The 25,202-nt window shown below is 37.7% G+C and overlaps 1 protein-coding gene across 2 annotated transcripts in view; it reads right to left on the bottom strand.

Moving 5' to 3' along the window:
• Nucleotides 1-25,202, bottom strand: part of Olfm3 (olfactomedin 3) — a 225,476-nt gene that overhangs the window by 24,880 nt on the left and 175,394 nt on the right. The window contains exons 1-4 of one of the 2 annotated variants that reach the window (XM_021195841.2): nucleotides 20,986-21,165; nucleotides 11,576-11,722; nucleotides 5,034-5,189; nucleotides 100-319 (exon numbers count right to left, since the gene is read on the bottom strand). In XM_021195841.2, coding sequence (XP_021051500.1) covers nucleotides 100-319; nucleotides 5,034-5,189; nucleotides 11,576-11,722; nucleotides 20,986-21,165 — 703 coding nt within the window. Of the gene's footprint in view, nucleotides 1-99; nucleotides 320-5,033; nucleotides 5,190-11,575; nucleotides 11,723-20,985; nucleotides 21,166-25,202 lie in introns of those variants that run through there. The other variant, XM_021195846.1, reaches the window with a different exon arrangement.

The following is a 25,202-nucleotide window of genomic DNA, read 5'->3' as shown; positions in this document are numbered from 1 at the left end:
TTTAACTAGGTCCTTTACTCTAACTTCTCTCTTTCTAAGAATACAGTCTTTATGGAAACTGAAGCGCATGACTTAAGCCAATGAAAGAACTCTACTCACTTAGCTTTTTCATGCAGTCACGAAGCCTGGTCTCCAAGCTGAGGACCCGTTGATGCAGTTCTTCATAGTCATAGGCACCAATTTCCTCCTGAATCCCAGTGAGGACTGAAGACAGGTTCCTAATTTCCTCCTTGAACTGTGTGATGAGCTTTGCATCGGTTTTGTATTGCTCCAACACTGGGATCAGCGGCAGTAGCTCGTCCATTTTCTCTTTCAACTCCTGGAGAAAGCAATAGAGTGTTTCCAAGAGTCATTCAAAACACAAAAGACAGCTATGTTCTTTGAATTAAGACATGGAAAGGAACTTATTAAAACAGCTTCAAAATTCTTCATTCATATTTTGGTTAACATCAGGTAGGCTTTGGTAATATAAGTGGCCACAAGATTCTTGGCGATAATTTTTCCTGTCTCGGCTCGTCAACACAGCAACCTTTTTGAGAGATTACATAAATTACTATAAAATAAATTGATCTTTACCATAGTTAGGAATTATGGTCTTTTGGATTATCGTACCTTCTGCCAGTGTTTTATAACCTGAATAATACATCATCTCATTTTGAAACTGAAACATGCTCCCGTTTTCCAGTGATGTATTGAATAGCAATACTCAAAGAAATAAAACATCTTATTCATTAGGGAAAATGAACTATCCCACAACTGAATGCCTCTACCGTAGAACTATCTAAAGGAAAATTTTCAATTCTAGATCACCTTTTTCCTTGATCTCTTTTTTCTAGGGACAGTTGTTGGTGTTTCTGGTGTTTGTTTTTGTCTTTCATTTGTGCTCAGGCGTTCCCTGTCCTTTGCAACTAGTCATCTTAGGACAACTTATTAGGAAGCTAAGTTCAACTGCATGACAAATCATACAAAGCTTCACAAAAGTTGACGAGATGTATGCTGCTGTTTCAATTTTGAATTATTAACTAGACTATGTGTCCATTTGTCTTCTAGTATAGATAATTAAGATGTCATTACAGAAAGCAGAGTTACTTACCCACCCTGAGGTGAATTAACTCCTTAATGGAACAAGGTGCATAACTTATATAACATCTGAGTCACTTGCACAGAGCCGTTCAACATTAAAACACTGACTTTTGTCAAGGGACCAAGCAACGCATGTTGTCAGTGTACCCCATTCCTCATCATCACAAGCCTGGGACACAACCTGCACTTTTAGCTCTAACTTCTGCTCTTGTCATGCACACTTCTTTCACTTTAGCTTGGTAGATATGACCAGCAAAAGTATTGCAAGAGCTTGAGTTAACTGTGAATGTATTGCAGATGATATAATTTGTTGAAAGAGATTCAAAGTACGAGCCTTTGAGGATAACCCATGGGCTCTGTCAGAAGCCATACTGTATAGTTATTTAAGGAGCTGAAAATTACATTTTTGAATTACACTTAGAAAATGTTATTGCTATAAATACATTCGAGTAGCAGAAGCTCCTGTTGTTACCCTGATTAATGGGCTTGTGTTTCTGGTCGGGAGATTTCTAATGCTCTTCAAAGCTGGAAATCTTTGAATTTCTCTGTAAGTACAAGTTGAATGAGATGATTAAAACAAGCTCAGTAATGAAAAGGATTAGTTAACTTTTGCAGTCAAAAGGTAGAACTGCAGAGTTTTCTCATTTTAGGCTCATCTTGAAGTAAACTTATTAGTTTAAGCTTCTTGCAGTATCCCCTAAAGGGAGATACAATTGTTTCACTAGAATTTTAATGATAAGAGTTCTGCTTATACCATTTGCTGCAAATTATAACTGCCACAATCGAACACTTTACATTTTACCGTCTGTGTGTATTCAAAGGAGAAATTTGTTGGCAAAGTTTTAGAAGTTTCTTTTCTTTGATGAATTAAGAAATATTTTAACTTTTCCAAAAATCACTAGATTTTTGACAATCAATTTTGAAGCTTTGGACATTTACTTGAGAACCCTGGTATATATCATATAACTAAAAAATATAACACTCTAAATCTGGTTTTGCTGATACCTTGTAGAATTTTACTTTCAACTACATAGCTCTGACAGTCACCAGAGTACTTGCCAACCACAGCTGATCTCAGTATGATGGCTAGCTGAGCTTTCCGCCTGAAAGATCACAGAAGGAAAAGTTGACAGTGTTTGTCATGAGATGAAAGTTTTGCAGCAGCAGAGAGGTTTTTACAGAGAGTAATTTTCTACTTAAGCTTGGTTTTAGAACATTCTACTTCTAGCATATGTTATCTCGGCATCTAGAAGGATATGTGATTCATGCTGTAACTCAGAGAAAAAAATGAGTTTCATCAGCATGTTTAGGACACTTAATCATGACTGTGATTTGGGTGTAGAGGAGTGAGCTCACAAATGTGGGAATTTTGGCATGTGTGTTGGTGTGCATATGAATGTGTGGATGTTTGTATGTTTATGTATGTGTGTGGATGTGTGTGGCATAAGTGTACATATACATGTGTGTGCCTATGCTTGAGTTTGTGTGTGTGTGTGTGTGTGTGTGTGTGTGTGTGTGTACTCACCACTGTGGAGACCAGAGGTTGATTTCAGATGTCTCCCTCAATCATCCTGTACTTACAGTTTATCCCCCTGAGATAGGGTCTTTCAATGTTTCTAGGAGCTCACCTATTTGGCTACATTATCTACTTAACAAGCTTCAGGGATTATCTGCTTTTACTTCCCCAATGATGAGGAAACAGTGTGCCTTCTCCCAAATTCTGTCCCCGTTTCACGCATACTGGGGATGCTTGTACTAACAATAATTTATCAACTTCACCATCTCTCCAGTCCCTAGTACTTTAATTTTAATTCAAAGACCTAGTTTATCAGTCCATACCTGTAGGTTTGGAGCTAGATGTTGTCAGTCTGAATCTTCAATCAGGTACTAGAAAACATGCTCACTGTGCATTAGTTTATCTGATGGGGATAAAAACAGTAAAATGGTGCCTGCCTTGTTGGATAAGTATGATGATTGAACCACTTAAGACACAAAAGTTCTCAGAAATCTGCTGTGAATATGTATGTCCAGAAAAATGGTCATTATTTTGATAACTGACATTCAGATTTTGACATTTCCAACAAATATTTGAAATTATCATATGAACTATGAAAAATATCAGCAACATAATCATGTGTTATTTTCCTGAAAATTCAATTTTCTAATTGACACCATGGCTTTCACTAGGGAAAGTCATATATACACTAGGGCAAATATGTTTTTGACTTCTCTCAGCTTTCTTTCTTTTCTTCCTACAGATGCATCCCCTGTCCTACCGACCCAGGGAAGCTTCCATGGGTACCTGGATTCTACCAAGTCTTCACTACTTTGTCTCCTGATGTACAGTATGAGTTCCTGCCATCCTGTTGCTGACCTTTTAGGGGGTGCTTCTCTCCTCCACTTACTAGTCACAACTTTCTCCTTGGACAATGGCCCAGTTTCAGGTTGACACTGTTGCTTTACCAACTATATCTGAGCATTGGAACTCCTTTCAATTTCTAGATCCTCTCTGAAATTTCGTATTTCAGAGGAGAAGGCCACAGCCAATGTGGTTTTCCTGAACACTGTCAAATCCCCTAGTTCCTCAGCAGATCTTCAGAGGACAAATGAATCTCTCTTTGTGCTCTTATCCTTTGCTGCTGCTTCCCTTGAGCCCAGTCTACTTCCTTCTTAGCTGCTCTTTGGGGGAAGAGTCTGTGCTTCATTTTTGCAGGAAGGGCACGGTCCTGACTCACAGAGTGTACATGGTATCAATGAATTCTGGTTAACATGAATGGTGTCCAGAGCTTTATGTAACTCCCTGTTTATCATTTTCCCATATTTTTTTCTGTTTATCCAGCTCACACTTTTATTTCCTATAACTTTCAAGTAATTGAAGTAATAGGGACAGGAGAGTTGGTGAAGTTGGTAATTATTGTGTCTTCTTGCTCTAACCCATTCTTTTCTTTCTCTTTTGCAAAGACTTCTGTTTTGTTTAAATCTCTCTTCAGCTCCGATTCCATGGCTCATCACTTCCACTTTCTCTCTTGTCAATATCCTCAATTCTTCTGTCCTATTTCTGCCTTTGAAACTTGACATGTATTGGTGTCTGTCATTTATACCTCTGCTTTGACATTCCAGAGGCCACAGAGAAAATTCTAAACCATGATGATTTCTATCTCATTATCATATGCCTTTTAAAGATCCTGTTTGTCTAGGTCCAGTTCCCTATATTTTTTCCAGTATGCTCAAACTTGTGAACACAACTTGAACTGAACCCACTCCCTTCACTCTGAGATTGAACATCATAGTCTAATTAATAGAGGGACATGAGATAGTATCTATGAACAACCTTAAAGTTGTTGAAAACTCAGTGCTATGCTTTTTATGACAGAGCAATACTATTTAATAGAGGCTCAAGTGACATTAAAAGACCAAGAAGTTTTTTAAATAAATGACTCTGTCATATATCATTAATAAAGTCTGCTCAGTATGGTCAACACATTTTTTTCATTTCTAGTTTCTAGATAATTAGCATTAAACCACATAATATCTTTTTAAAATATATCACTTATATAAACTTTGAAAACTATCCTTTTAAGGATCCTGTCATCAATGGTATTTTGCTTCCTTTAATAATTTACATCTTCACAGTAGTATAAATTCACTAGAAAAATCTTTGATGACATAATTATTAATTTTCCTGAGGAAAATTCCCCTTGTCTTGGATGGTAAAGTACCTTTAATTCCAACAGAAACTCCACGTGTCTCTGATGGGCAGCTCCTTCAAGAAAATTAACAATCTTCTGTGTTCCTGGCTGCTTGCTAACGGTCACTATTTCGTGATGAGGCATTGTGTCTCCAGTGGGTCTTTAACTTTGTGCATGGGCCCAGGAATAGTTATTTCGAACCAAGTGACATGCTGCCTGTATACTATGCTGGATTGTCAAGATTTCAGGATTCAAACCTACTTGAAAATGCTTGGTCATTAGCGTCTTCCGATCATCTTCAATCTGCCGAAACTTTGCCTTCAGCCCCTTCATTTGGGTTTCCATTTTTAAGACATACTGAAAATCTCTCTGAGTTCTCAAGTTTAAGACTTCTATAGACTGTGACATATTCTGTACCTGTTTTTTTAAAAAAAAGAGTCATTGGTTATGCGTTATTCTCAGTGTATGGAAACTTGAAATCTCTACTAAAGTATCAAAATGTCACTAACATGAAGAATAGAAGTATCAATTTGACAAATGAATGTCTGTTGTCTCATTTCAACAGGACTCCTTACAATAAACAATCAAAAAATCCATCCAAAGAAAATTATACCTACGCATGTCATAACAATTGGCCATGTATCATTTTCTAATATGGTCACATAAACAAAAAAGTAGTAGATTAGGAAAAAATTAAAATTAGTTTTATTCCAAGGCTTCATAAGGTAATAATACCCAAGATAATGCATGTTGACTTAAAATGTGTCTGCAAATGCTGTTTATAAATTATGACAGGGGTACTTAGCAACAGTGTACTGTACTGACAGGTCCAACAGAGTTCAATCATTTTGAGGTACAAGAATAAGGAAGAGAATAAGGTGGAGACTTCATGAAGGACTAACAAGGTACAGGAATGTTGATCTCCCTCAATCCCCATCACTCACAGCATTATCCCAGCAGGTGCAGAGCACACTCAGACTGTCTGAAGCTGGTCTATTGTTATAATACTGACATATAACCCAATGTGGAACTTTAAAGATGCTAAGGACACAAACAATGTGTGACTACTTTGCAGCGTTAAGTATAGCAGAACTTGTGTAAGTTATACTATACAGTTGCAGATGAACCCAAAATGCAGATGCCTCAAAAAAGCACAGGGTATGAAGCATAAAAGCCAGCATCCTTTGTTCAGTGGAATGATGAGCTACTGAATTACCCCTCTTCTTTCCAACTTTCTTCCTCTTTGTAAACAAACTACACCCTGACAAACTAAACACACACACACACCTGAAACTATACTGTGCTTCTCCTGCATTTCTGTGTCTTTTTTCAGTTCTTGTTCTAGAACAAAGGAACCTGGACCCTCTCCAGATGAACTCACTGAGCTTTGATATCTACTCCTATTGATTTCAATTCATTTACATCGTGATGATTCTGAAATACTCTGAGGGGTGACACTGAGTTGACCAGAACAAGTGCTGGTAGTGTTGAAACACCTTCTAAGCTGCATGGCATACGTTTGAGGGACTCAGGAAATGATAACCACATAAATTGCATTATCGAGAGGCAGAAACATGTGTTCTGCTGATGGCACTAGTCCAGGTTCATGCAGCCCCAGGCTATTTAGAAGTAGGAAATGGGTGACCTAGAAAGAGTGCAGAAATGAAAGGAAAGTTGCTCTAATTTTTGTGGTAGCAAAATCCTGGAAACAAAAAGAAAGTCTATAATAGAGGGAAGCGTTTGAATGAAGAATGGTCTGAGAATAAATTATTGTAAAGACAAAGATGGATATCTTCAACCCTGGTACTTCAGAGCAACAACTTCATCTTCACCTGGAAGCTTGTCAAAAGTGCGAATCCCAGCATCATCACAAAGACACTCAATTAGTATGCATATTTATCAAGATTCCTAAGTGATTCCTACAACTGACTTTTAAAGCTTGAGATAGACCATTAATCTGGGAAGGTTTCCTATAAGAGATAGACATAATATGGATACTGAATTTGGTCTTTTATCGTAAGTAAAATACAGTCACACATGCAAAGGATGATGTAATCTATTAAGGAAAATCATGAAGAAATGCACATAAAAGAACTAGAAAAATATGTATTAGGCTGTTAATATTAGATTTCTCAAAGAGGAAAGAACTATGTGTATATATATAGTGTATATATAAATCCATTTTGATTAAATTATATTTTTGTTTGCATTAGTAAATATACCAAAGAATGAGCCCAAAAAGGGTGATAGGATACAAATAATTCTTTCTTTTAGATATGTGAATGTTCACTTCCATTTATTATTAAATAAATATGTATTACTCAGTAATTAGTGTAATGCTACTTTCATTGAAAAAACACACCTGAACTACAAATGAATAATCTTTTCAAAGATAGGCTTTTCCATCAGGAAAAATTATGAAGGTTAACACACAAAACCAGTTAGTTCTAAAGAGAGTACATTGGCACATTGCTCAGAACTGTCATTTTCAGAAAAGTCAGTGTATTCTGGTACCTGGGCTTGCCTCTGTTCTTTACCTCTTGTCAGACAAGTCAATTTTTCTTTATCCTTTTCCTGTGATGCCTTGATCTTCAGTCCTCCCCTAAGTCCATACTGTCTGTTTCAAACATAGTTTGGCTTGTATTAAAAGTAATTTTGGAATATGTTCTTGGACAATGTCAGCAAAGGTCCTTGGTTTGTTCTCCTCATCACAGGCTGTGTCTTCACATCTTATACATGCAAGATGTTATGCAGAGTCAGACACAGAAAAAGTGCTTGATAAATATTTCCCATAGTAAAATCATCTTAGTTTTCAAATAGTATAATGAATGGCTAATTAGGATCTTAATATTTTAGGGAAAGTTTTTTTCTCTTCCTATAACTGTTGCACACAGAAATGTATGGCTACAAAAATTTCTCAATTTGAAATTATCATATTCAGAAAGCTTCATGTATATTTTTAAGTCCAATGCTAAATTAGAGACAACATTGAACTCATGGAAACATCATGAATAAAAGCATTACTTTCAGAATAATTTTCTAACCTCGTTTACAGTTAAATATTTGCATTAAAGAAACTGGCTTCCTATTTAAATATGTAGCAGTCTGTGAAGGTACCCATCATTAGCATGGTTGATATCCTACTAAGAATTTTCTATACCTAATCATACTCCACACAATTAGAATATCATGGGCAAAAGGAAATATTCAGAATTGAGTTAGAAGACAGTCTCTTAGTTTACTTTCTACTTGGACTCCCCAATTGAATTTTCAACTTGACTTGTGTTATACAAAAATGCATTGAGAGAATTTTTGATGAGATGTAGATGTGACCGTCTATACACAACCTCAAATAGCTGCAGGAACCATATCTGTGGTATAAGATACCTCTAAAGTTTTCTAAATGGACAGGATTTGGGTATGACTTCCCTTTAGCTCTTCATAGGAAGAGCTCACTAGTGTTAATAGAGACTACTCCCTTGAGCAAATGTTTCCTGATGATAAAGGACACTGACTTCTCCATTATGTGACTCACTGGGAGAAGACCTGTGTCTCTTCTTATGATCTGTTTTTCTCTGAAGTAGGGCTGCACTCCAGCTTTTCCTGTTTGTTTGGGGTTCTGTTGTGTTTTGAGTGCTCATGTCATCCCCTAGCTCATGCACTGAAGGTTCGGTCTTCAGATGATGGCACTATTTTGAGAGCGTCTGGAAACTTAAGAGGTGGGGCTTAGCTGGAGGAAGTTGTTTCTCGGTGCAGGTCATAAAGGGGTGTTTCATGCCTGTACCATATCAGTGTCCTCTCTCCCTGCTTCCTGTCTGCTGGTTCACTCAAGCACATGGTCTTTTCCATGCTCATCTGCCTTAAACAACAGTCAAGGAACATAAGGGCCAAATAACAATAAGTCAAAGCCTCCTAAACCATAAGCCAAACTCAATTCTTCCTCTTGTAAGTTATTCCTTGATATTTGTCACAACTATGAAAACTACCTAAAAGACATCTACACTGTTTGGCAAAATCTCCTGTCCCTGATAATCTTTTTTGAAGCATTTTCCTTTTGTGTTTGTTTGTTTTACTAATGAGATACACGTGGTCTTCCTGAACGAGTACAAATAAGTGCATTTTTACTCTCAGGTATAACTATTACTCTGAGCAGTTTATATTAAAAAGCCTGTTGTGCAATGTGTTTGGAAAACTTTGATTTAACAAAAATATCAGCAGTTCCTTGACTAGGAAGTTTGGTGTTAAAATGCGTTTGAAATCTTTAAGGTGAAGCATTATGTATAGTGTCCTTTAATTGATTTTATTGGTGAAAATATTGTGTACATCTTAGTCTAAAAATCATGTTAGGAAATATTGGCCTGGGCAATGCAGGATACATATAGCAATGCACAAAATCTATATAGCTAACAGGTAGGTTTTTAGGCTAACAATTTTTTTCCTGTGAACTAAGACTGAACTACTAAGTTAACTGCATTTTTGAATATTCAGTACCATACATAGTTGATAAAATGTGAAAAGAGATAGCATCTTTTAATTAAGTTGGAGACCACTAGTGGTATTGAGAATGATATAAAAAAAAACAATGTAAAAGCTACCTGATATAACTCTATAACTTATCAGATAAAGGACACTCAAAACTTTACAAATTCAGAAAGAGCCAGATTGTTTTTATGTAAATTAGAAACAGAACCATGCCTTCTGTAAGTGTTGGAATAAATTAAAAATATAAAATAAAAAAACAGTAACAATGAAAACAATAGTCCCATTATATCTCTAATAGATATTGCTGTTTTGACCTATAGAATTTATCTTTCATTGAATCATTTTAAGTGGCTTTTGAAAAAAAATGTGTATGTGGTTTGTTTATGTGATGCTCTACTGAAAGATACTAAAGCATAATGTGAAATTATATGAACAAAAATTTTTATCTTAGTGTATTTTATGTAGAAATAAAAAGACTGTTGAGGAATGTCAGATGAGATACAATTTTATAAAACAAAAATGTATTTAAATGGTTAAACCATTTTCTACCCAAATTAATTTCCCTGGTAACTCAACCAAATTCTATATTTGAATTATCCATAAAAAAGATAATCAAGATTAGAAATCAATACCACAAAAGTAATCATAACATGCCTATAGTAATTTTTAACATCCACAGATATTAATAAAAATGGCACCTGCTCTGGTTGGGCTGGAGGAATGGAATGTCAGTACAAAGGAGGCTTGAGAAGAGAGATCCAGTCTGTGAAAAAGGCAGCACCAAGGACAGGGGAGGGGGGACCGGGTAGTGAGAAGTTTGGTTTCTCTGAAAACCCACTTATGTTATATGAATTACCTTTTCGTTTAAATCTCAGGTGTGAGATATGGGACTGCTTCAGTTTATTCACAAATATTAACTATGAGCGTCTTATGTTCTATCTACGGCTGCAGATTGTTTAACTCTGGGAACTTGAGAGGACATAAAGGTGACAGCCTTGATTGGGTAGCTGTTGCTTCCCCTTCATGCTGTCCCGCTGCTGCTGTTGCTTTTGTTGGATTTCTGGATATTCTGGGGACAAAGATTGGACTTGCCCCCCTAGGAACTAGATGACCCTAATCAGCAGGAAGTAGCCTAGAAAAGTCTAAGTCTTCTTTCCATTTTAACCTTCTTTCTCCCCTACCTAGTACTGGGGTTTTGGAAGAAATTAGGATAGAGTAAGGGTTGAAAGGGAAGTAGAGGCATAAGAATCCACTAAGATAATAAAACAAATATGTCAACAGAAACTGAGTAAGCTTTGTACAAAAACAAGAGAACCGGCTTCTAAAAATATTGTTCCTCAAAGTATTTCTAAATGATGCTCACAAAGGAAACCTTATGACAGATGGAAAAAAAATGTAGAGGCTGGCTTTAAGATAGCAAACATTTGTTTATATTAGCATGCTCGGTGCTTTCATTCTCCTGGCTATCTTAATTTTATGGGAAAAACTTCCTATTCAGTGTCTGGAGTGTTTAATCACAAAAAATTATTCAACACAAAGTGAGCAGGAGAGTGTGGTGTCCTCAACTACGCATGCTACCTAATTGATCTCTTTCTTCCATGATACTTGAAATTCACATGTGTTATCACCCCTTGCATCAATCAGACCACCCCAGCTGTCCTACTGTATTCAGAACTCTTCACAGACAAGTCTGAATGGGGATCATTGAAAGCACCATTCATTGCTTTTCTCCCTTCTAACTACATATAAACAACCTTTCATGAGCTGACTTTCCTCTGCGAATAGGAACAAATCAAGGGCATTCTGCATTTGATTGTTATGGATCCAGCTTAAGTAAATTGTGGAGAGAATGCCACTGAGTGAGAGTGAAGAGCTTAATGTTCAAAGGAATGATTTAGAGAATGATGATAAACACTTGGAATTATTCATTATCTGTCCAGATAGCTTGCATATTTCATGTCATTATTTTTAACTCCCTAGCAAGATTGTTAATAAGAGTCTAATGCAGGAGCTCAAAGAGTTTTGTCAGATGTTGAGAGCAATACTGCTTCCTTAATCCTATAAGAGAAAAAATGGTCATTTATAAAGATATATTGTAGAGCATATAGCTTAAGAAAGAAAGATTGGGACAGATAAAAAGTCCCAAAATGGAATAATATACCATGATGTTTGAGATACACATTTCAAAGAACAGGAAAGGCTCTTATTAAAAGAGAACAAAAACCAGAGAAACTATATGCTATTAGTCAACTATAGTTTCTTTCTAAAGAGTGAGTGATAGATTTCAATAAAGATATGCAAAAGAACATAAGCCACATTACCTTTTCCAGTAGCTGGCGGAGCTGCCTGCTTTTGGCATCTCTGGAACACAGGTTTTGTTCTGGAGCAACCACAGTACAAATGCATCGCCCATCAGGGTCCTGTGCTGAGCTGTACACTTGCCACCCTTCTTTGGGGCTAATCTGAGTCTGGGAAAAAGCAAGAGCAAACACAAAGCAGACTTTCACTATAAGGTAAGGAGAATCCAGACATGCAGTATCATAAAGAAAGGTTTGTATTTACTTATTTAATTTCTTTTTTTTCTTTTTTTTTTTTTTTTGCCTTTCTGGGTTTTGTTTTCCTGTCCTTATTGTGTGAGTGTCTTTTTATACATGTATGCAGTTCTGAGTACATATTGTCATGTGCATGTCCTGAGGATCTTTCCACCTTCTGTTTGAGATAGGGCCTCTCACTGGCCTGGAATGCCCCAAAGCTGGCCAGTATTATGCAGTGATCTGTTAATCTCAGCATCTACAACAGTGAGGTTACAAATGCATGCTACAACACACAACTTTCTGTGTTAGTGTTGAAGATCAAATTAAGGTCTCCATGACTGCATAGCAACCAGTTTACTTACTCATCTACCAACTTAGCCTTTGATTTTTTTGAAGTTGGATGAGAAAAATTAAACAATTTCCATTGGGAGCAGCATGATTCTGTTTTGTCTTCCTTACCAATGTCATAGGAGTGCCATAGATCTATAGTTTACATGATTTACCATCTGTTTATTTCACATATTTTCTCATGATTTGTGCAGTTCTGCATTTGAGCTCCACGTTTATATCTGTATACACATCTAGTTCCTCCCATGTTTACTGGTCTTTCTACATTAGATCTGCTAATTTTTCTTCCCAAGAGGAGCATAATTAATAGTATATACTTTTGTATTCATTACTTATGTCCAATATTCTGAAATAAAGCCCCAAATGATCCTTAAATAAACATCTGTATCTTACACCCTTATTCATTGGGCTCCTAACTTAAAAAGCAGCATCTGAGTGCTGATTCTAGTTCACTTCCCGGGACTTTAGAATACAACCATACAAAGAATCAACAAAGGAGGAGGAAGTCCTGCTACTGTTATTCTTTTCACAGAAATGGGATGCAGATTCCAATTCCAATCTCCTACAATTCCTGCTATAGGAATCTTTCCAGTCATCTCATTAAAGCAACAACAACGACAACAAAATCTAACACAAAGGATATGTTGTGAACATATTTTGGAAGAGTCATAAGCTATAAAATTATGATAAGAACATCAAAAGTCTTGCTTTTCCTTCTTATAGAAAGAATATGCCACCAGACCTATCTTTCAGTCTCTTGATAAATAGCTGATTTTTTTTTAAGAAAAAGATATTCCTATGTTATTTTTTATTCCTGAGGGGATAACTTCTTAATATAACATTTCCTACTATCTAGCTTTTCTTCTTGCATAACCAGTTTAAAGAAGTATTCTCAGAACTACATATTACTAAAATTAGGTAAGATATTAGCTATAATTAGGTTGTCCATTTTCATTTTAAGAGAAAAACTCAGAGATCATCAACAAGATGAGAATAGAAAAGACTTAGCAGGGTAATTTCTGTGATTTAACTGAAAGCCTGAGCCAAGCAACAGTTGGCGATTAATTTCTCCGGACACAGGCCCTTTTGGCTTCTTGTAACACTGCAGACAAATCTCCAATATGCCAGAAAATTAAAGCTTGGCTCTTGAATAGATTTAGCTTTTGAATAGAGGAGCAGGGCCACCCAATTATCATATTAAAATATTTTAAGAGCAGTGCAAGCACTGATCATTAAGTCTGTCAGCATTCGTATTGATGTGTACTTGCTGAGTGTTTCATGGCTTCCATGCAACTTGTCACTCCAGGGCCAGTTGCCAGTCACTGTGCTGTTGACACAATTGGGACAGGTGAGCAGGCCTTGATGTTCATTTAGCATCCCTTGGCACATCATGATTAGTAACAGCACAGACTCCAGTCCTATTTATACTTTGAATTGCCTTCTTCTAAGAATTATTAAAGAGTTATACCCTTCTGGACTGCAGTTACTTTGAACCATCAAAAGGACAAATTCTCACCCTTTTGTCAAGAAAACCAAAGTGCCTAGCAGTTCTGTGGCTTTTGATACAAAACCCTGTGTTGGGGACAATGACAAATAGTGAAGTCTTGTAAGTATTTCTAGCACTCTCTTTTAGGACCAACAAGCACTGAAAAGAAAACCAAAATCAGACCAACTGTGATCTCAGATGGAAGGACATATGTAGATATTTTTGGATACCTAGGACAAAAGAAAGACCTGCTCCAATTCTGACTTACAACAACAATTATTTAAATGTCAATAAAACATACAGGGACGATCAAGCATCTAAGGATCTCTAGCTGCTGTTGGGAGGATTGTGTAACTTATTGCCACTTAATATCTTGATATTTTGAGGTCTAGGTGACATCATTCTGACTAACCTTGCAACAGGAAGCAACTTTCCCACAGTCTCAGGGAGAAGTCAAATTGAGTTTTGAACTTGTGTAGTTTGATCACAGACCATAAGACTTAAACACAATATTGAACTATAAATTATGTCTGTCTCCCTTAATTGGGATGTTGTAACCCTGATACAGCATCTATTTGTATGAGGGGGTGAAGCATAGTACTTGGATCTGGAAAGTAAATACAGTTGGTTATGAAAGGCCCTAACAGTTCTCTTTGAACTCTTTGTGTTAATTAGAAGAACTAAATGAACTATTTAGCAGTTTTTAATATTACAACACTCATTAAATATTTAGGAATGTTCTAAATAAGAGAATTAAAACAATCATTTTTAACAATTGTATCTGGTCTGAAATCTTTGATTATAATTTAATTGTGTATCTATGCTTCGTAAACATAAAGCTACCACACGGGAATTCTCCTGAACCATGGGGATTTTGTGTTTAAAAAAAAAAAAAGTGTATTCCCAAGAAGCAGGAAAAGAAAATAAAAATATATTGCATTTCAATAGAGTTCCCTTATAACATTGTCGGGCACTGGGTGTGGGGGAATAAAGGGAGTGGGAGAAAACCTGAGTCTTGCCAGAGTTCCGGTGGTCTGGGCGGGCCAACTCGGGAGGACTGCCACACACTTTCCACATGGTCTCAGGTGCGTGTCTGCCTGTGGGAAGCCACTGAATCCAACCCATCAGGGGGTGGACAAGGGGCAGTCTGAGGTCTCTGGGCCTCACTGAGGCCAGAGATAACAGGTTCTCAGTCTCGAGCATCCCAGATGTGGCTGGACACTGCAGAAGAGCTGAGAACAAAATGGGGGCCCCGGGGGAGGCTTGGTCATCCCCAAGGCCAAAGGGAGGAGAGGGCAGGGAGAGAGGGGGTGCTGGGTCTGATCCATGGCTGGAGCACAGGAAGGCCTTCCGGTGGGAGGTTAGATGCAGCTCTTAGCTAAAAGCCTATTCCATCATTCAAGCATGGTGGACCTTGATGGGCAAAGACAGTCTGTGGTTTTAGAGCTTTATCATAGAAAGGCAGTGAGAAAGGGAGAAGGTAGAAAGATTGAGACCGGCCATGGTCACATGGAGAGAAGGGGGAAGTGAGGGAGAGAAGGAGGGCTAGAGATGAGAGTAAGAAAGACAAGAGTTTAAGAGAGTGAGGAGGGGCCAAGCAGCCCCTTTTATAGTGGGCTGGGCTACCTTGCTGTTGCCAGGTAACTGTGGGGAGGAGCATACTTGGCTATAGTCAGGTAACTGTAGGGGTGGAGTCAAGCCAGAATGCCAGGATCTTGGGGCTTTATCTGTGTGACTGATAGTCACAGAATTATGGAGTTGAACTCTCAAATTAGCATCTTTCTAGCTGGCCTCTTTCAAGACCACAATGCTTGGGGGAGGTGCAAAAATTGGAAAATTAAGGCTTGCCCTAAATAAAAGGGTTGTGGTACATCTGGAAAAAAAATGGTAAAATCTGGGTTTTCTGTATGAAAATAAGTGAAAATTTAATGTTGCTTTCTTGATACACAATAGTAAGGATGTAAAACAAACAGAGCAAAAGCATCTCAGAATAACTTACTATATGCATTTGTTTATCTACTCTGATAAAAATAATTTATATATCTTATAATTTAAAAATAAAAATAAATGTGTTATATAGACAAGGTCATTAAAAAAAAAGAATTATGGAGTTGAGGGATCTGTGGTGTCAGGCACCTGTCTTTAGGAATGTGGCTCACTGTTCCGTCCCTTGTAGAGTTTTCTACTGGGTCTTTGGAGCAAGCCTCATTCAATCAAAACATGGTGCCTTTCATGGCGCCACATAACATCTCTTCTCTTGTAATTGTATTCATTTCTTAAAACCAATTGCTTTTAGAAACAGCAGTTTTATGATTTTTACAAGGATCCCATAGTGTAAAGAACTTAAAGCAATCTTTTTGCAAGCTACCATTTAGTTCAAACTTGTACCTGTTTTCTGCAATTTTCAACCCAGAGTTCTACATGTTCATTCTCTGCATGTCAATTCACTGACAGTCTAAGCACGACTAGAGATGATACAGACTCCTCCCCTGCCCCCGGCAGCTGATTCTAAGCAAGGAAGGGGTATTACCTCATGTGGAAACACATGGCCACTGTGACTATAGAGAAGCAGTGAGTTAATGGCCAGGCAAACAGAGTACCCCTGCAGAAGGAACTGCAGTCATTTACCAGAGTCTAGATAACATAGAAGGCAATGGCAAGGGTCCCATATCTTTGAATGAAAGCAAGTTTGTGGACTGAACATTATTATATTTTACTTTTCCTGTTTAGTTTTTCACAAAAGTAAAGACCAAGGTAGAAAGAAATGAGGGGCTGAACTACTACAACTGGGGTCCAATGTGAAAGATGTAAAGTAGAAAAATATCACATTATTAAATCCTAGATTCAAAGTGTCACTTATCTGAGTGACTAAAACCCCCTATTAAATTCCTATCTAAGGATGCATCGTGCTTGCTCCAGAGAGTTAGGCGAGGAGGGGGCGTATTAGTGGCTTAGGTTACAGAGAAAGAGAAAATGTGAAAACAGAAATTAGAGAGAGGTTAAGAGATCATGCCAGAAGAAATATGCTGTGGAGGAAGTGTTAATAAAGATGTCACTTGGTAGCAGCTTTCCTGTGATTACTTACAAGAATCTTTGCAATTGAAATAAATAAATATTCTACATTCAAGGAAACCTCCAGCTTTAAGAGGGGAAAACCCAGATATGAAAATAAAAGCAACAATAGAAATAGCAAAGCCATCATCAAGTTGAAGGTGGCCATCTCTGTTCATATTGTTTGAAAATGCATTAGGAGTGGATGTCACTCTGTACAATGGAAGCTTATATACATGTGTGTGTGTGTGTGTGTGTGTGTGTGTGTGTGTGTGTGTGTGTGTGTGTTTCTATGATCTCTGCATGGTCAGGACTCAGCACTTTAAGCATCACCCTCCACTGTGGAAAACTGAAGTTTGTGACCTGAAATTACCTTTCTGAAGATTTTCTTAGATCCTACATCTGCTTCAGAATCCCAAACACAAATACATCCACTCTCATCCTTTATAAAGGATGAAGCTTCTATTAAAAAAGGCAATTGCCACATTCTTTGTTGCTCTCAAGATTTGTTATTCAGAGCTTTCAACCAACTCTGGTTAATTTACTTAGTTGTCCCAGCGCATAATGGACATTTATTGCCTGATGTTTGGAGAGAGAAAAACAGTCAGAAGAAAAGGTAATGTGATGGAAAGGCAGCATGTACAAGGGCCTGGGCTCCTTCCTTCCTACTGTAAAACAAGCCCCAAACACCCCCAAGTCAATAAATCGTGGTAAAATTAGATATCATCATTCAGAACTATAAAAGCACATTTGTTATTTTAGAGTAAGATCCTTGGAGGATTCCGACAGTGTTTGTCAGAGAATTAAGGTCATTTAAACTGACTAACAGAGTACTTGCATATGAGGAGACGCCAGATAGATGTCTGAAAATGTTGCTAAAAAATGGCTTATGCACACAGGTCCCTTCAAGGCCTCTTCCTTCCACAGCAGTAGGGCTTGCTATTTGGGAACAGTGTCTACTGAATACTCTCTGCTTTTTTAATTGCTCTTTTCCAGGTTATTCTTGGTAAGGCTTCCACAGCATGAGGGATTTTTTAGAAGCTAAGCCTACAGGGGAAGTAACTCTGCATCAGACAGAAGGGCCAGAGGGGGCCTGAGCCTGCAGAGACCTGAAGATAACTCTTCCAGCTTCTCCAAAGTCCATGAGCCTGCTCTGCTATGTAGAAGGGGGAAAAAAGCTAAGCAAGAAAAATAGGAATAATATCAACATTTGACAAAAACTATGAGGGACTTTATCACTTAGTAAAGAGCTCTATTTAATTAGCTGCTGGTAGACAGTGTCCTGTAATTTTGAAACCTCTCTCAGCTCTTCAAACAATCACAGACTGCTATTTCTAAAGCACCCTCTATAAACCAATTGTGTTATCTCTTAACATTTCAAAATGGCTTTCTTGCTTTGCCTTTTAGGTCAAATGGAACTTTTTTTAAAGCTAAGATAATATTTGCATAACTACACTTTTTTCTTTTTGTTACTATGCTGTACAAACATGAATCTTATTTTGATGCACGCTTGAGTCTATCTGTCTGTCTGTCTGTCTCTCTGTGATTTCTTCACAGATACAAGCTCATCTCATTCATACTGATTAACATGGAGTTAGAAATTAGGAGTGGAAAAATTGATGAGGAAATCTGACCCACTACATTTAGTTGTATCTACTGTACCAAGGAAGCATCTTTCTTTTATCTAATTGGAAAGAAAGCTACATAGAAACAGAATTTAATGATCCCAATCCCTTATTTCCCGTAAGGGATTATTATAAAGGAATCAGGTGAAAAAAAGCCTTTGTAAAAAAGCCTTCCTCACTACATCCATAGTGAGTGTGATGCAACTTAGGAGGTTCTTTCCTCCATTATTGCAAAAAGTTTGAGAATGGTAGGTATAGAGTTGAGGTACATATCTATTTACTTTCTCTTTGAAGACAATAAGATGAAGAGGTAAATTTCAAAGAGTAAAGCTATAGGTCTGTAGGAAAGGGATGGAAGAAAGCTCAGGAACATGAGAAACAGTTTGAGCAAGGCAGGGTGAACCTAATAGACACTGGAAGCCATAAAGGTTCCAGATTAGCAATTGATATTATGAAGACATGGCTCACTGGGCAGAACTCTGGTCTTATGGTTTGGTTCTACATGGATACTTATAAAAATCTAATTGGTACACAGTTTGAGTCAGCTGTTACACATGTACAGTGTGGCTCTTTGATTATCTCAACCAGAACTCAAATTAAACCCCAGAACTCAAGGTTTCTGTTGAATATCTTGCCTGGGGCAAGGGTTAAACTGTGTGGGAAGGAAGCAGATGGCAGATGTCCCATAAATTTTTCCTCCTCTCAGTTATGTCACCTATAACACATTGCATTTCCTCTAAAACTCTAATTGAAAAAAAAATCTTCACTTACCATCTAAGATTAAAATTTAAACATAAGTTTACAATTAAGTAAACAATTGAATAAATAAATGATAGTGTGAACATAGGCAGACCAAACCATTTCTAAGGTCTGATATAACTTTGCAGCATCAACAATTTCTATTTCTCTAAAGATACTCTTGATTCACTTATTCTTCATCATAAAGATTCTAAGCCATGGGAAATAATCTTGAGTAATTAGGTAAAAGACTCTAGTTACCTTTGAAGAACCAAATGAGAAAAATAAAAGGTTTGATACTTAATCTTTCTTCATTTCAGAAAATACCAGAATACCATTCACTGATGTTTGATCAGAAACCATAATGTGACCTTCAGAATTTTTTACAGTTTTCTAAATTTGTGTTTATTTGCCAAGGAGGGCCAAATAAAGTAAGAACTGTTGTGTTGAGATATATACACACCAATAGCAATGCTTCATAATTTGATTGATTGTCAACCATATAGCTTTCACTTCTAACTTGAAAATATAGTTAAAGTCCTGAAAGAGACACAAATGGTTCCTGAAAATTCGGTGCTCTTTGTTTCGTAGCAGTAGAAAGTATATGTTGATGCCTGTATACATATATATTTAAACAAGTATACATCCCATACTTAATATGCCAAATTTGACAGATAATTTATCACTAGTTAAGAATCATCTTTCTAAAAGTATTAATTCTCCAACTGTGTTTTTAAAACCAAGTACGTGGACCGTGGAAAAAGTTGTTAAGCACCTCGGATTGTTTGTTGTATAACTGCATTACCATGCCATCTGCATGGCTGTAGGTCTCCTTGACAGCTCTGCTACCAGGCCTTACCATGCGAGTTATGAGGAAACTCCACAGAGAAGTCATTAAGGTACCATTAAGGACCTTAGGAAGGTAACATGCAGAAGGCAGGTCAAATCTGAGTCCCATGCTCTTTGCTGGTGACTACATACTGTGAGAAACTGTCAAATTATGTAATGAATTCAATCAGACAACACAGTTAACTGTACATTGATTGATATGCTATTAATGGAAAGTGTAAACAAATGAGTACTAAAATGGAGGATTTCTTTTCTTTGCATGTACTGGTAGTGTAATTTACAAGGTAAAAACTTCAAATATTATGTTCTTTGTGAATGTTTATTTGATAATAGGACATTTTTTAGAATATGTCTTTTATTTCAATTTTTCCATTTTCATTTTAGAAACTATTAATTTATGTTTTTCTTGAAATATTTGAGTGTGGATGAACACATCTAATCTCAAAATACCAGGAAATTTGCTAAAACATGAAAAGGATTAAGACTCATTAACTTCACGTGGATGAAGACTATACAGGACCTATTTGTGCCAGAAAAGTCTGTGTAAAATATTAAATAATACAATAAGAAGGTTTTTATTTTTTTAAATAATAGCCAGGAATGTTTTCTCTGCTTGTCACTCCTTAGTGGTTTTAATATCTTTTTGGCATGCTTTAAATTACTGGGCTAGTTTAATAATTCACTTATGCTTAAAAAGATGTTGGCTTCTCTGACTGAATTAATTACACACAGCCATAGGCATTGCATTCCAAAGGAAGAACCTGCTGTGGAAAAAACAGATTAGGGAGAACACTCTCTGCAGTCTATTCTGTAGGAAATTACAAAGGTTGCACGCATTACACGAAATGTAATAGAAACAAAGCATAATAAAAAACATCCTTTCAGAGCTCAAGTTAATTTAGCTAAAACATCATTATTAATAATTTAATGAGACCAGCCTTCTTTTTTAGAGATAATTCTCCACCAGTCCCCTCTCCCACATTTTTTTTTTTTTTTTGGTGTAACTTTAAAGTGTTCATAAATATCCATGAGTAAAGTTATCACACAGATATTCTATCTTTGAAGTTCACCAATAAAGAGAGCAGCAGACTCTCATTTACAACACCCACTGTTTTAAATACAAGATGGCCAAACCCACCAGAGTGACTTACTAAGGTATCTGGCGCCGGCAGCCTTGTGGTGTTCAGTCCTATCAGGGATGGGAGAGTTTGGGACATCCAGTTTGAGATCATTGCCATGGTACTGAGCACAGCGCCCAGTTTCAGCAGTGGAGCACTCATTGCTGTGGAGCTAATGAGTTTTCATAGTGACTGATTAGGAGCCCGGAGCCCGGCTGGCAGCGGGAGGCGTGACTGCAGCAAGTCACATCTACAGCATGAAAAGAGATCCAAAGCCTTGCTCTAATCACCAGGCAGATCTGGAAACCTCCTTCCCCCACCCTTGTGGCAAGGGCCTTGCCCTCCTTTCCCCTCTCTTCTAGGACACTTTGCTAGACAAACAGAATATTCTTGCTAGGGTTTGGTGTAAGGTTGGAGAGGCAGGGATGGGGAGGTTTTCCAGCCCCAGAGCACTGTAGCCAGGAACAGAGTCTGTCTCTTCTGGGTTTTGTGTACAATCAGTTTCTCTTTATCGTTCATAGCAAAGTCAAAAGCCTCCAAATGGGGAGCTGCCAAAGTGTAAATTTCAAATGCCAAACTTAATTTATACAGATTTTTTCTGATCATGCAGTATGAACACGGGATCAGTTGTTCCAAAAGCAACCTAAAATTAGTGTCATCACTTTAAAACCACAGCCAACGATCAGCAGCTACTGCTTGTGTGAATGTTGCCTCTAGGCACCTTAAAAAAAACGGAACAGACAGAAGAGCTGGCCTTGAAGAGAAACTTCTGTTGCAGAAATTCTAGTTTTGCCTTGGAAAACGAAAGTTCCTCATTTTCCTTTGGAGGTTCTCAGTCCTACATCAGACCTGGTTAATTCTATTTTCACTTTGTGAAGATTTGCACACTGGTATGGAAAACTGCAACCTGTAAGAATGTTTGATCTATTAAAAATGGGTGCAGGAACGGTGGGGATCTGATTCTTGTTTCCTTCTTGCCAGCTGTGTATCTGGTTGATGACATAAACATTCTTGATTTTTAGTATTTTCCTAGAAAACACATGGGGTAGGTTTCAGGATGCGAGGCTTCTTATAGTTCTAAACTTCATATTTCACTTGAAATGTTATTATATTCTTTTTATAGATATGACAAATGATCCACATCTGAATTTCAGGTTCCCTGTGAAACAAATCAGAGGCCTCTGTTTTGTTTGTTTGTTTGCCTTTTGTTGTTCTTTTTATTGATATATATATATATATATATATATATATATATATATTCTTAAAAAGAAAAATCTAGCAAAATGTATCAAGGGAAATGTGGGTGAATTAAGACAAAGTAGAAAAAATTGGGACACAAGAAAGAAAAGCATCATTGTTATAACTTGGAATAATTGTATTGTTTGTGTCTAAGATTTTTTCAGTTACACACACACACTTAACAGTGTTAACAGGATAAATAAAATATTTACTAAAGTTGAAAAAGATACTGATTTACAGTGGGTATGCTTTATTCTCAAGGAAGTTTAAAGTGATGTGGTTGTTAAGAGCCTTCAAATATTCCTTGTTTCTACTAGCTTGGAATCTCAGATATATTCATTCCTCTTTAAAATGTATTCAAATAAGTATCTTTGGTCTTTATGCTTTAAAAGTCATGCCTAGAAAACAAGATATTATTTCTTTTTGTTGTTCAAAAACCATGCCATTTGAGAGATCAATAAGCATTAAGTGCATTAGTCTATGTGCAGAGTAGCAAGGAGCAGCCAGGCGAAGGAATGAGGGATTTTACATTAGTGTTACAAGGTTACTCTGCAAAAATATAAAGTAGCTTCAGAACTCTAAATGTTTTGAAAATACACCTGGAATTCAACCAGTTTTAATAAAGGGAGAGGGTGTCTTTAGGGAAGCTTAATATCCACAATTGAAAATTAATATACATGCAATTATGGAATAATTTAAAAAGCAATGTGGCAGATGGTAATTGTACTTATTAATGAACTAACCATCAACAAAATAATAGCATCTTCGCAAGAATATAGGATTGAACGGAAGAGAAGGATGGGACTCATTTGCAAATTACTAAGAAAGGGAAAAATACGAAAAGGAGCACAAATGGAATACTGCTTTCAATTTCTCAGAGATGCAAATAAGTCATCCAGCATACTGAGAAAGAACAATAGTCCAAGTGTATGATTCAGCCATGTTTATGAACAGCATAAAAGCTAAAATGTGTTGTTATTACAGGAGCTTTAAGTGCCACATTGAAATAGAAAAGCTCAAATTATAATGATTATTAGTTGTAAGAAATAAAAATAACTTCAATTTGCAAAGACCTAAATAGTTTTCAGTGTTCTCATAACCTATTAAAGTTATTTGCATTTTAAAAGTTGAGTTCTAGTTTCCAGATGGAGGCTGAGATTGTGTGTGAGCGAGTGTGCTTGCTCCTGTGAATTTGAGGATTGTGGCAGCCTGTGTTTGAGAATTACCACAGCAAAATGTGAGTGATAATGGAATAAATAGTCAGAATTTTATGTGGAAACACTAACTGTGGCCAGATTCCAGGCTTTAGGAACACCCAAGCATGTCTACACTTTATCTGGTTTGCAGTGTGGTTTAATGCAAAGCTGTGATACCATTAGTTTCATCTGGCGACGTTTCGACAGTTTTAGGATTCAGGATAGACCCACAGGGGCTACCAAGAGAGCAATCAGAAGAGGAGACAAGAAAAGTTTNATGGAGGGATGTTCTTTACTGGCTTGCTTCCCCTGGCTTGCTCAGCCTGCTCTCTTATAGAACCCAAGACTACCAGCCCAGAAATGGCACCACCCACAAGGGGCCTTTCCCCCTTGATCACGAATTGAGAAAATACCTTACAGCTGGATCTCATGTAGGCATTTCCTCAACTAAAGCTCCTTTCTCTGTGATAACTCCAGCCTGTGTCAAGTTGACACAAAACTAGCCAGTACACAACTCCTCTCTGGACTCCAGACTCCTATATATGACTGTCTGACCAACATAGCCAATTGAGCATCTCACAGACCTCCAGACTTTGACTGTACATGCAAACCAAGTTCCAAGTTGCCCCGGCAAACCTTTTTTTCCTGGTGTCAGTCTTCCTTGTCTCAGATGCCAGTGGAATATCAGGCCACTGTCTTTCGGTTACCCTTACCACTCCTGTCTCAGATGCCAGTGGAGTACCAGGCCACTGTCTTTCGGTTATCCTTACCACTCCTGTCTCAGATGCCAGTTGAAGTGACTGTTTATCAGGTCATTGTCTTTATCTTTACCCCTCCTGTGTGTGTACAATTCAAGATCCAAGGAACCATGAAGCTCTTGCTTGCTCTACAGATAGGATCCCGAGCCTGGCTTCTTGCCCTTGTCCCTGACAGTCTTCCCATTAGCAGCCAGAGTCACCCCATCCTACCTCTCAGCTTCCAGTCCTGTGCTGAGCTGGCCCATCACAACCACGATCTGTAGCCATTTACTTTCCTCACTCCCTGGGTGACTTCTCTCCCTCTAGTTTCACAGGACCATGGGACAGTCCCTGCTGCCAGGTTCTGGTTCTTGCTCCTCCCTTGTTGGGGGTTCCTTCCCAGGCACACAGGGGTACGTAACTCCACACCAATGCCCTAGTGTGGCTGATGTGTGGCGACCCCTCCCTCTCCCAGAGCCATCATTCCTTGTGTGAAATGTCATCGCCAAACATGAGCTCCATGACGAAGGGATTGTGTCCTTACTGATACATCCCTGGGGATGAAGTGGTGTTGAAAAGAATGCTATTGAATGGGGGGGGGGACTGGTGAAGTTCCTCCCAGTGTCTGAGAAGAAAGGTAAGCCCAGGGTAAATAGAAAAGAATCCCCCTTTCCTTACCCATCACTAGCTCTACTCAGGTGTAATTGACACAATGGTGGAGTGTGTCTTGAGAGGTACACCTAAAAAATGGCTGCCACAATAAAACCCAGACTTTACTGTGCCCAGACTGGCGTTGTACTTATTACATAATCCAGGCAGGCCTCAAACTCTTCCTCTTGTCTCCTGAGTACTGGGATTTCAGGTACTGTAACTGACATTGTGTGTGTGTGTGTGTGTGTGTGTGATGTGTATGCGCACACATGCGTGTGAACATTTAGGATCAAATCTCAGTGGTTTTCAAGTACCCAACACATTAGCATTAACCACAGGGAGAACGCTGCAGGCATCGCCATCATGCAGTCCTGCC

The sequence above is a fragment of the Mus pahari genome, chromosome 4 (assembly GCF_900095145.1).
Source record: "Mus pahari chromosome 4, PAHARI_EIJ_v1.1, whole genome shotgun sequence".
NCBI classification, from domain to species: domain Eukaryota; kingdom Metazoa; phylum Chordata; class Mammalia; order Rodentia; family Muridae; genus Mus; species Mus pahari.
The sequence above is the reverse complement of the archived record's forward strand: the minus strand, read 5'-3'. Positions and strand labels throughout refer to the sequence as shown.